This window comes from Propithecus coquereli, unplaced genomic scaffold (assembly GCF_000956105.1).
Source record: "Propithecus coquereli isolate 6110/MARCELLA unplaced genomic scaffold, Pcoq_1.0 Scaffold312, whole genome shotgun sequence".
Lineage (NCBI taxonomy): Eukaryota > Metazoa > Chordata > Mammalia > Primates > Indriidae > Propithecus > Propithecus coquereli.
In genome coordinates, this window is record NW_012148753.1 from 102,149 (window position 1) to 114,470 (window position 12,322).

The 12,322-nt window shown below is 39.0% G+C and overlaps 1 protein-coding gene across 1 annotated transcript in view; it reads right to left on the reverse strand.

The window, feature by feature from the left end:
• The window catches only part of PCLO (piccolo presynaptic cytomatrix protein), a 94,894-nt gene that overhangs the window by 79,628 nt on the left and 2,944 nt on the right, over window positions 1–12,322 (reverse strand). Inside the window, 3 exon segments of the mRNA XM_012650117.1 lie at window positions 4,785–6,830; window positions 6,832–6,969; window positions 6,972–12,251. Of these exon segments, the coding sequence (XP_012505571.1) occupies window positions 4,785–6,830; window positions 6,832–6,969; window positions 6,972–12,251 (7,464 nt within the window).

Sequence of the window (12,322 nt, forward strand, 5' to 3'; positions counted from 1 at the left end):
AAAGTAAAGCTCTTTAATGATAGTTGGAAACTTTCTGCTGAGGAAATACAGATATTGCCAAATGTCAACCTGAGAGAAAGAGAATCAGTGTTACTGGATAGCCAGAAGTGGTGATGGGTAGGTTATAAATGTTAGTTTATTTAGTCATCACAATAGATAGTTGATCATTCTACCTCAGTTTCTTCCCATTTTCAAGTCTTTTGCTTCCATAAAACATTTTAATTGAAGAAGTATTCTACTGACAAAACTTAGAAAATCATTGTCCATATACTACCTTTCATTAGAAAGTATACTTCTTGTGCCTTTGCTAAATCATGATGAAAATATAGTACTACCAAGTCATACCTATCTTGAAAGCCTAACCTCATGCAAAGGAATAAATTCTGACTTTGTTTTGCTGTATCTCTTGGAAATATTTTGTGGCACAAACTGGAAGACTTAAGGGAACAGTAGTAGTTTTTTTCCCATCTTTACTCAGAATGAAATACTTAAATTTGTAAGAGGAAGTAGGCTGCAAGATAAAACTGTTTGGTTATATAAATGTTGTAAGAAATGTAATTTAGTTTTAGGGCTGTGATTTTGTACCAGACTGGTGGGGTCTGGAATAAAAAGACCAAAGAACAAACAAAGAGTCCATATTTGCTGGTGAACAACAAAAAGTGTACTATAGTGCTTTGATAGATGTTATAAGTTAAATTGTTCCCTCTCAAAAAGATATGTTGAAGTCCTAACATTTGTTACCTCGGAATGTGAATTTATTTGAACACAGGGTTATACAGAGGTAATCAAGTTAAAATGAGGTCACTAGTGTGGAACTAATCAATATGACTGGTGTCCTTATAAAAAGGGGAAATTTGGGAATGGAAACACACATGTATAAAGGGGGAAAAAAATTAAGAGATACAGGTAAAAGATGGCCAACTACAAGCTAACAAGGCAGTAGAAACTAGGAGAGAGGCCTGGAACAGATCCTTCCCTTGAGCAAGCCCTCAGAATGAACTGACCCCTAGCAAGCTCAGAAAATACATGGGGAAGAAGAACAAAATGATCCCAGTGGTAGGAGGTCAAGCATGACCTCTTCCCTGCCTCTTTGGTTCATCTTGTATCTTTTTACAGTTGACCACCATGTCTGGAAAAGAATAACGAATGAATAAATGAGAAAATGAGCAAACACAAGCAAGAATTAATTTCCAAAAATGAATAAACCTAACCGATGGAGATTTAAACTGGAATTTTAAGGACAGCAGAGGAAATGACAAGATAAACAGATACTAAGCATGGCACTGTATTAGCAAGAAATAATTAGGAAATGTTCAGTAAGTCCCAAAGAAACTAATAAAAGGATAAGAACTATAAAGTGTGGAGTCTAGCATTTTAATTCTAGCCAGGTACTGGTTTAATAAGGAGTCATGATAAAGTCACCAGCCTACTCTTGGCATTGTATTCTTATCTGTAAGGTGGCCGGATTCGCTGATAGATAAAAATCATTCAATTTGTATTCAGTGTTTCAGATGTCTATAAAAAATAAACAAAATGGAAGCAACTCTTTAAGGAAAAGACATATCCACCTTAGATGATCAACAGGACTTGCTAGAATTTTGCCACCCAAGTTGTGGCAATGGAAAAGTCACCAGCCAGAGTCTTTCAATGTACATCTCATCCCATTGCGTCTATGATTATAATTTTCCCCTTAATAATTTATTCAATAAATGTCGAGCACAACGTTGTGCCAGGCACTGTTCTTGGCACTTGGGACTACAGCAGCAAGCAAAGCAAAATTTCTGCTCTTGCAGAGCTTATATTTTATTGGAGAAGAAAGCTGACTTAAATTTAAATATACAATATAATGTACTTAAAAAGTAATATGTAGAAAATGGAGAAATGGAGATATATGGTGATAGGTAAACTTATTTAGAGAACAAAGTAAGAAGACACTCTCTGTGGAGGTGAAATCTGAGCAAACCTGTCCATAGGAGTGAGCCATGCACAGATCTGGAGAGAGAGATCCAGACATGGGTCCTGGTGGGGATGAGGTTGGCACATCCAAAGAACAGCAAGACCAGTGGGTGAAGCAGAGTGAAGAAGGGGGCAAGTGTAGAAAGTGACCAGTGAGGTAGTCAGAAAATCAGAAACCATATTACGTGGGGCCTTGCTAAGAAATTTCTAATATATTCTAAATTTGATGAAACTCTACTGGAGAGTTTAAGCTGTGCAGCCAGCGACATAATCTGATGTACATTTTAGAAAATCACTCTAGGTGCTTAGTTTAGAGAATTGACTGCAGAGAAAGCAAGAGTAGAATGAGCCCAGGGGCTAGTGCACAGTGCAAATAAAAAAATGAATGTGGCTCTGGTTTAAGTTTCTCATAATCAAGGGAAATAAATCCAAACTTTGTAATTTGGCAAATTAGATCCCTTAGAATCTGGCCCTCACTCATATTTCCAGTTGCGTTTATAGTAGACAGTTTTCTCCTTTGCTTTATGTCTATTCATCAGTCCAAGTCTTTGTACATTTTATTCCCTATACATAGAACGTCCTCCCCTTTTCTCCTCATGGTACAACACAGGTCTCGATCTTCATGACTCAGAACCTCTTTGAAACCTCTCCTGATACTTCCATGAAAAAGAGATAGTACAGAATAAAACTCATCTTTTACACTGTATTGTACGTGTCTCTATATTGTTTCAATGCCTACTGAATGGCGTAATTTTTTTCACTTTATTAGTCTATGAAAATTAACAATTTGTAAACTACTGAGCTAAACTATGATATCACTTATTTTTTTTTCAGTACAGCTAACAGTAATCCACATTTATAATTAAGAATTAATTTTATTTACTTTCAAATAGACTCAAAGCATGTCTACACATTTGCTTAGGAACAAATTATAAAATTCACATCTTAGACTCCTAGTATCTAAAGTGTTAAAAACATTATCTGTATATAAAATAGCCTAACTTGTGCATGCAAAACACAATACCTTTGAGTTTGTATACAATTATCCCACATTAAAATATGGATTGAGTTTGACTGAATGGAAGAAGGAACTACTGAATTGTGCTCAATACACCTAGGATTTTTTAGACTTGGAGTATTATTTGGTAATTATACTCAAGTTCTTTTATGATTAAATGGTTCATCAATAATGCTGATACAGTCAGGAATACAACCTATGCAACCCATTGTATCCATTTCCAAATGGATAAATTTCAAAATCCAAAGTAAATACTGCGAGAAAAAAATATTGCTAACTCGAATCTCTTCTTTAATTGAGTTCATTTGAATTAAGAGTACAGGGATATATATTAAGTAAACGGTCAATATGGCAACTGGAAAAGCCTATTCTTTCTAAAGATGGAAGCCTTCAATATTACTTTCAAAATGCTATGAAAAAACATATTTCAAAGTTTTCTATGTAATTCTTTAAGTGAATTTATAGGCCATAGCTATAAAAAATAAATACCAACACACTATAACTAAATGAAAAATCACTTCGCACCATAGATTTTATTCTAGAAACAAAGCTATGCATAAAATAACTCTCTGTAAACTGGATGAAATCTCAGTGCACCACTGGTTTCCTGACTGTGTAGTTATAATCTTCTTCCCTCACATGAAGACAGTTTTACTTTTTGAGTATACTGTTTGAGCAAAAGGTATAATAATGCAATACCACTATATAACTAGAAAACTTAGAAATAAATTTATAATTTATTAATATCAATATTGATATGTCTATATATACTTACAGGTAGACTTACAGTCACATATAATGACATATTTTTCAGCCCACAGACAATGTTTAACATATATGGATCAGTGGAAATACAGCAATGTCTCAGAAAAACCTACTTGGAAGCCTCAGAGTTCGAAGATCTAGAGTTCAGTAACTATGCATTACAGAAAACTAATTTGAACAGAAGTCTTATTCTAGATTGAACTGTTAAATCTATGAATCACCTTCTAAACAGTTATACATTAGATTTTCTTAAGTAGGATATGGCTGCTTTTATAGCTGATTATTAACATTTCTTATTCTCAATTATAATGATCTTCACAGATATTTCTAACATTTGTATATGTTCTTTTTCTGCTCAAATTATATCTATATATTTGAAAATAATCTGTATTAGTCAAAATTATTTTTGTTTCTATATACACTAGGACTAAGGCTTACCTGAGGGTAGATTAAGAAAGCTGCCAGAAACAAAATAAGCATGGATAAATAATGATGATTATATTATACTTTTATCTGCCTGCCCCAGAAAAGCTCTCTCTTGACTAGTAAATGTCCCAAGCCTTTTTATGAAGACATTCTGACTGGCAGAAGGGGGACTGACCAGATGATCTCCAAGGACCTTCCCACTAAAGAACTTCAGTATCCATGGTCTGAATTTATGGTCATACTTTGCCTTATCTTTTTATATTTAATGTTTATGTCATGATACTTAAATATGAATATTAATTATATTTACTGAAATCACAGCCTACAGTTGACATTTGGGAGATGTATGATAGTAGAACAAAACTTTCAATCTCATTGTCATAAAATAATAAACTTCTAATTTTGCCTTCCATAATATGTTTTCTTTCTTTGGCATTTTCAAGTGAATTTATAATTTTCTTTTTTCTTTTTTTTTTGCAAATTCTAATGCAATCATCTTTACTGAAATTTAACATCAGGTGTTTAAAGTACCAGGAGCTTTATTGCCTCCTAAAATTTGCAAACACATGATTAACATCAACTTATCCATTGTCTTCCAACTGAAAAGAATCACTCTTACCGTGTAGCCCTCGGTATACTGAAAAGGAGCCCTGGAACTTTCGTCTGCTGTTGGACTCAGAGGCTTGGGGTCAGACATAGAACGCTGCATCATCTTGGCTGTCTTAGGACTTGCTGGGGGAACTTTAGCCATATCTGGATGCAGTACTTTCTGTGGACTTATATCATCAGGGAGGGGTTTTTCATAAGGTACAAAGGCTGATTCTAAGGCTTTGCCTGGTGAAAGTGGTGAGATGGGTGAATAAAGGACTTTTGGGGATTTGGGTGGGGAAGGAGCCAGCTGTAGTGTGGAATCTGCCCGGAGGTGAGATGAATAACCAATCTCTAAAGGTGTTGGGCGTTTCTTGTCTTTGGGTGGAGATGTGGCACTCAGATATTGAGGACTTTGTGTGTCTGAATCTGCTTCTGTTTGACATCCTAAACTGCCCCCTTTGTAAGTCTTTTCAGGTGCTGAAATGTGTTTAATTATTTCTACCTTGGCATCCACTCGTGCCCGTATCGAAGGTGTTCTTATGGTTCCAACTGGTTCGGTTTGCACAGATATCTCTGCTACCGTTTGAACTGCTATGCTGGAGACTTTGGAAAGGGGTTTGGTCTTGTCAGCTTCTGTCGTGCTGTCACCATATTTCCCTCCACGAGCTTTCCTCCTTGATCTAGTAGGCATATCCCATTCATCCTGATCTTCATCATCAGTTTGGACACTTGTATCAACACTCTTTTTAGTTCTCCTTCTCCTACTTGCATAACTCCGATCTGCAGCATCTTCATCATCAGTTTGTACACCACTGTCCACTATCTTTTTAAAACATCGAGGATCATCTACCATACTTTCCCCCATCTCATCATACTGTCCTCGGACTTTAGCTCCCGAACTTCTCTTTTTGGGTGGTTTTTCCTCTTTTACAACAACATCTGTTAGAGGTATTTCTGAAACAGTGCTCAAGATGCCGGGCGGGGCAATGTACTGAGTAACACCATCAGACTGAACTGTGTACCACCCTTGGCTTTGTGGTATTTCAATTGCCACAACAGCTGAAGCTGTAGTGGTTGCATCTTCAGTTGTCCAAAACTGACTGCCTTCTTGGGCAGCATACTGACCTTCCAAAATTGCCTGTTCTGTAGTGGTTTGTGGAGAAGCAGTTCCAGAAGGGTCATAGTTATACTGGTAGATCTGGCGAATCTTTTGCTCCTCTAGCTGCTGGTGAAGCTGTTGTTGCAGCTGTTGAATCTGTTCAAGCTGTAACTGTTGCTGAGCTAATGTCTCCTGCCTCATCATGTACTGGGCTTGCCTCTCTTCTTCTTGCTGATAGAGAAGGTGCTGTTTCATAGACTGCAGCTCCTCCAGCTTTTTTTGGACCATGATCTTTTCTTGTTCTCGGAACCTTTGAATTTCCTGACGTTCCCACTCCAATTCCTCAGCAAAGCGCTGTTGCTTAATTTTCTCCAGTTCCAAGAGCTCACGCTCCAAGTCTAGCTGTTGTTGTTGTTTATCTTCTTCAGGGACAATTACAAGAGTGCTTTCATCTCCCACCACTTCAGAAAACACTTCAGATGCTGTGGTTAAAGAGGGAACAGAGTCTATTGTCTCAGCAGTAAGAGTTTCCATAGTAATAGTTTGCAAACCAGCATTGATATCAATACCAGTCACTGCAATGTCTGTTTCAGATGCACCTGTTGTTATAAAATATGATCTGGGCATTGGCTGGCTCTGGTGCAGGGTGGATAATGGAGTCACTGCATCAGTTGTGTGAATACCAGATAAGTCCCTCACAGTGGTGCTGAAAATGGAGCCAGGTTGTGTGGTTATAGCAAATGTGGAGGGTATTGGAGTTGCTACTGAAGAATAGACAACACCATTAGATGACCTCAAAACACTCCCCACACCATACTGGGGTCCTGGAGGTGGTGTCATTCTTGCTGTGGAATACTGCGGGGTACTAATCCCAACTCCTGAAATGATTTGTCGTGTTTCTGGATATGGACCTGTAGTCTTGCTTGAATAATCCATTACCTCACCTGAAATACAGGGCAGAGTTATAGTCCAGTTCCCAGAATGAATGATGCTTTTTGGGTTTGAAAGGCCTGTCATCTTGATGAACATAATGAATGGGACTGCATGCAAATCCACAGGTTAACCTAATTAGATGCGGAATAAAAGCAATGTTGAACATGCAGGCACATGCAGATGACTTTGAGCAGAATAAATTAAAAAAAATGAAGAAATAAAAGCGCATATGTATTCCAAAATATGTTGCCAAAACATCCAAAGAAAGAGAAAAAAAGTAACAAAATTGGAAAAGGGACCACATTTTCATCCTGAAATGAGATGAGGAACACCATAATGACATTTCAAAGAAAGGTCTGCTGCCACATCATACTGACCTGTAGTAATTCTCCCTGAAGTTAGATCTACTGCTGCATCAGTTCCTTCAGAATAATCAAAAGCATTCTTACTTTTATAGAAAAAATGTCCAGCTTCCGCTAAATTAGTGTCAGACATGGAAGGTTTAATTCCCCCAACCCCTCTATACCCATATGTCCCTGATCTATCATATTGATAGTGGTCATCCCTATAACCAAAACGATCCTCAGGAAGAGTAGTTGCAGGTTGCTGTGCTGTGCAGCTCCGTCCAAATGGTAATTTATAAACCACATCACAGCACACAGCTCTTCTTCCTGCAGTCAAATCAACAGGTTTTTCATCATCTTCTATTATTTTGGTCATCACACTTGAAGTAGATTCATCCATTGTTACGACAGTTCTATGAGATTTGGTTGTACTGAGATCCACTACTTCCCCATCAGTGATCCCCTGGGATGTGGCACTATCAGTCCATCCATTTGTGACACCAACGGGAGGCACAGTGACAGGTTTTGTAACAGCCAATGTTACTGCATGTGCTGGAGTACCTAGAGATAAGTTTATTGGTGCTTCCTCCCTAACTGTAGGAATGGCCTGGTCGCTTGGTATCATGTATGGAGGCTCAGTGTGCTTTGATGTAGTAAGCTGGAGTGGTGTTGTCATTGCATGTTCTACACCCACTAGGCTTTCTGTGCCTGTAGTGTAACTTGCACTAGCTGTGCATGTGACAAAGGTCACTGTCTCAGTGACCAGGGATATAGGAGTCACTACTGAAGTTGCACTGAGATTTATAATAGAGGGCTGGACAGCACTAATTTGTCTCCCATAAATTTCATTTGTTGCTATATGCCTTTTCATATCCATTGTAGAGGCAGAAAGATCCACACATTTTTCAGTTGTCTTAACTTCTACTTTCGGTACTGTACGCAAATCAATGACATCACCAACAAGTTGTAATTTTCCATCTTCTTTATACTGGGGCTTCTCTAAATGTAGGTTATCTAGAGCAAGAGGCTCTGGAGGAATTGATATAGAGATACTGCTGAGATCAACACTAGGAACTGCACTTCTGGTTGCTGAAACCTCAGCCTTGGAAACTTCTGTTGTCAGAAACTGTGTAACTGAAGTAGGGGCTGCATGAAATGAAGACAGTGCTGTGACAGGGGCAGCAGGAAATGTCTCCAAAGCTTTAGAGATGTATACAGTCTGGTCTGAAGAACTGGGAATTTCTACAGTTGTCATAGGAGGAACTACAGAAAACACCGGTTCAATGGAAACCAGATCTTTGGAGGGTGATCCCAGGGGCCAACTAGTAATTACTTGGCTAGCCGAAGAATCCGTTGGTGTCCCAGGTTCAGATGGCAATGTAATAACCACGTAAGTTTCCATCAGGGATTTGGAAAACCTCGGTGAGGACTTGTTAGAGTGTGGGGAAAGTGGGGAGGTGGGGGAAGGCAATTTATAATCTTCTGAAGTCACTAAATTTAAGGTCATACTTGAAGTTAAAGATAGGCCTGTTGGTTTGGGGTGTATATCTGTTGATTTTTGTGTAGTTACTGGAAGCTGTGGAACTGATGGTTTGGGAGCAATTGGAGGTTTGCTTGGCTCAGGCCTATGGGTAAATACAAGTCCAGATGGAATTAAAGATGGCTTTGGAGGAACAGGAGGAGGTGCAGTGGTACATATTTTTGTTGCAGGTAACCCAACACTCCTTGGAACAGCTGTAGTCTCTACAGTAGTAACAGCATCAAACAGAGGTGTCACTGTAGTAGCTAGAGTCACTGGAGTTGTAACTGTTAATTTTTTTTTAGGATGAATAGTTGGTTTAGGTGAAGTTGGTGGAGGGAGTGGTGGGGGAGGAGGAGGGGGTGGAGGTGGGGGAGGAGGAGGAGGTGGAGGTGGAGGAGGAGGAGGTTGAGCTGATATGTCCACAGAAGAACTTCTAAAGAATGGACGAGTTTTAGCTGGAAGAGCAGAAACAGAAGGACCGCCAGATGGTAATGGTTTTTCCTGCCCAAAGGTCTCTCCAGATATAAAGTATGTAGTTGAAAGCTGCTCCTCCACTGGAAGGGCTATTACAGAAGAAGGTGCTTGATCAAACACAGTTTCAGATAAGCTAGTTTTTGTTGGTTCAGCCTCAGACTCCTTCTTTTTATCTCTATAAGCTTCCAAAACTTCCAGAATAATTTCATTCCCCATTTCCTTCTTGTCTTTTTTCATTGGATCTTTTCCAGATATAGATAAGTCAGTGGAAATAGTGTCAGCAATTGTTCCCTCTGTAGGTTTAGTTCCTACAGATTCTATGATAGAAGGTGCCACATCAGATAAAGAAATCACAATATGATCAGCACTAGCTCTACCATCTGGTGTGGTAGTCCTATCTAAAGATACACTTATGTCTTCTGGATAGTCTATAATGCTGCCTGGAAAATAAGTTGATGAAGAAATTTCCTCAGAATCTTCAAATTTAGTTATTATGTCCACGGGCTCTGTATAAATTGTAGTTATGCCATCCAGGGTAGTAACAGGTGAGGAGCTATCTGTGGTAGAAACTGAAGAAACAGATGATGTGAGAGAAGGTGTGTCAGAGGGTGGGACAGATGTAGCACTTTCTGAAGGCTCAGAGTAGGTCAAAATCTGTGATTCGTGGGCAATTATCTCTTGAATTTCTCTTGTATAATCAGTTACATATTCATCCTCAAGTTCTTCTGTTGAAAAATGTTGGGTTATTTTAACATCGGGGATAGAGAGTGTTGCACTGCTTGTCGAATCTGTAAGAGACGCTCCGGAAAGAACACTTGATGTCAAAGATGCATCAGGAACCCTGTCAAAGTCCATGGTGGACTCTGTCATATCATCGCTGATAGGAGGCTGGGTTGGGCTGGATCCAGGTGTTACCTGTATCTGTTGTCTCTTCATAAGTTCCTCATAGGCAGCATCAGCATCTAGTAATTTTTTTTCTTCACTTGTAGAAGACACCATAGTACCCAGATCCACTATCTCATGGCTTTCTGGGATGATATAAGAGCTTGAAACAATGTCTTCTTGAGGAACAATGGAATGTAAGCTTTCTAACTCATAGAACTCTTTCTGTAGATCTGTAATTTTCTGCATAGGATCTTCATAAATCTGTTCTGGAAGTCTTATTTTTTGCTCTCTTCCTCTCTGTTGCATAAATCCATTTTCTTCTTCTTGCCTTGGTAGCAGATTGCCATCTACTGATCCATTGTATGTATCTTCTACTAAAGATTCATAAATATAATCCTCTATTAACATCCCACCATACAAAGGCTCTTTTTCAAACACTTCATCTCGTTCATTTGCAGCTGGAAAAGCTTTGTATTTGTGTGTTTTATGCATCATTTCTTCATACATCTCTTCAGCACTTTTTAATGCCTTTTGATCACCTTCTTTCTGCATAATAGATTGCTCATCAGTTGGTGAGTATAAAGACACAGCTGTGGGCAATTTATAAACTTTTTGTACTTCTATTATTTTTTCTGGGCTTATTTCAAAGCCTTCTGGGTCTGATTCTATGCTAGGTGAATATTCAGAACAAGACGATCTGTGGAGCTCCTCCATTTCTGCAGCCTGACGTAATTCTTCTGTTGGAGATGCATCTTCAATGGGAGAGAGATTACTGGGTGGTGTCTTTGGTCTTTCCCTCCTTCTCTGAGCTCGAAGTTCATCTTTGTCTTTCTTTGATTTTTTACTAGAACTCTTTCTTTGCTGCTGTTCTAATTCCCGCTGCTTTTCTTGCTCTTTTAATAATTCTTCTTCCTCTCTCAATTCTTCTTCTTCTGAAGAATCTTCAATAGTAGGCAAAAGAGGGCCATGTGTTCTATGCCGAGCTTTGCGTTGCTGTTTGCTTTCTCCTTTTTTGTGACTTGGGCTACTGTCACTGTCTTCATCAAGTGATGACACGGAGGTAGGGGATGTACCAGGAGTGAAGCTGGAAGCATGAAGACTTGAAGATCCTTCTCCTCTTGACCTATCTTCTGGTGAGTCTGTCAGGCTTTCCATTTCTAATTCTGGCTCTTCATCAAAATACAAAGTTGTTTTTTTCTGTGATGATTCTGCAGAATATTTATCAGCTATTGTACTGTTGAGTTCAATTGTTTTAAATCGACGTAGCCCTCCTCCTCCAGCAACTACAAGTTCTTCACTTTCCTGACTTTTAGTTTCTCTGTATTTAAGTTCAGGACTTTCATCAAATGTTTCATCATCTTCATCATGCCACGAATGACGCCTCCCTGCATCATCATCGATGCTTGCACTACTTTTTCGAGTCAGCCGTCTGTGTTTCCCTGCTGTTACTTTCCCTTTCCCTTTTGTTTCTTCCTTCTTCTGGCTCTCAGTACTACTGCTAATCTCTTTGAGCTGGTTCCTAATAAACTCATCATCCTCAGAACCTGAAGCATCCTCATCAGCACTCATTTCTATGATTTGTTTTCGAATGAAGTCCTCCTCTTCCCCCGATCCTTGACTATCTTCCTGTTTATACTCATCACTGCTTGATGAACCAACACTAGTTCTCCGTTTTCTCTGTGGAACAGGTGAGTTTTCACTTTCGCTACTGTCTTCAACAGAATCATACGGCTCTCTTCTTGCAGTTATGTCATCAAGAAACTCAGGCTTTTCTTTATGGTCCTTGCTGGAAGGAATGCCTTGTTGGCTATCTTTTTTAAAAGTGTCTTTCTTTTCTTCTTGACTCTCCTTGAGCCCCTCTTCTGAAATAGCAATTTCCAGGGTTTCAGAGAAAATCTGAGTTTTCTGTTGGTCGTTAGGCTTCTCAGGAGAAAGCCCATGGGGTGGTGTTTTCTTTTCTGACTGTTCATCAACGAGAGTACTTGCTTGAGCTTCCAAAATAGAGAGGACCGTACTTTCTAACTTAGCCAAATCTGAGGGGCTAGAAGGGCTGCTTTCTTGTGAAAAAGAGTCCTTTTTGAGTCCCTTGAGAATATCCTTCTCATCACTCGGAATAAGACTTGGAATTTCACCAAGCGAACTTGATATGCCATCAGAAGAATATCCTGTGTCGCTCAGACCTTGTGGACTTTTAGGCTGCTGAGAACTTGAGGTGTCTGATTTGTCATCTTCCTTTTCCTAGCAAGGAGGAAAAGATACAGGAAAACTTAACATGGTTGAACTAAAAACATGGACTCTCTATTACTCTC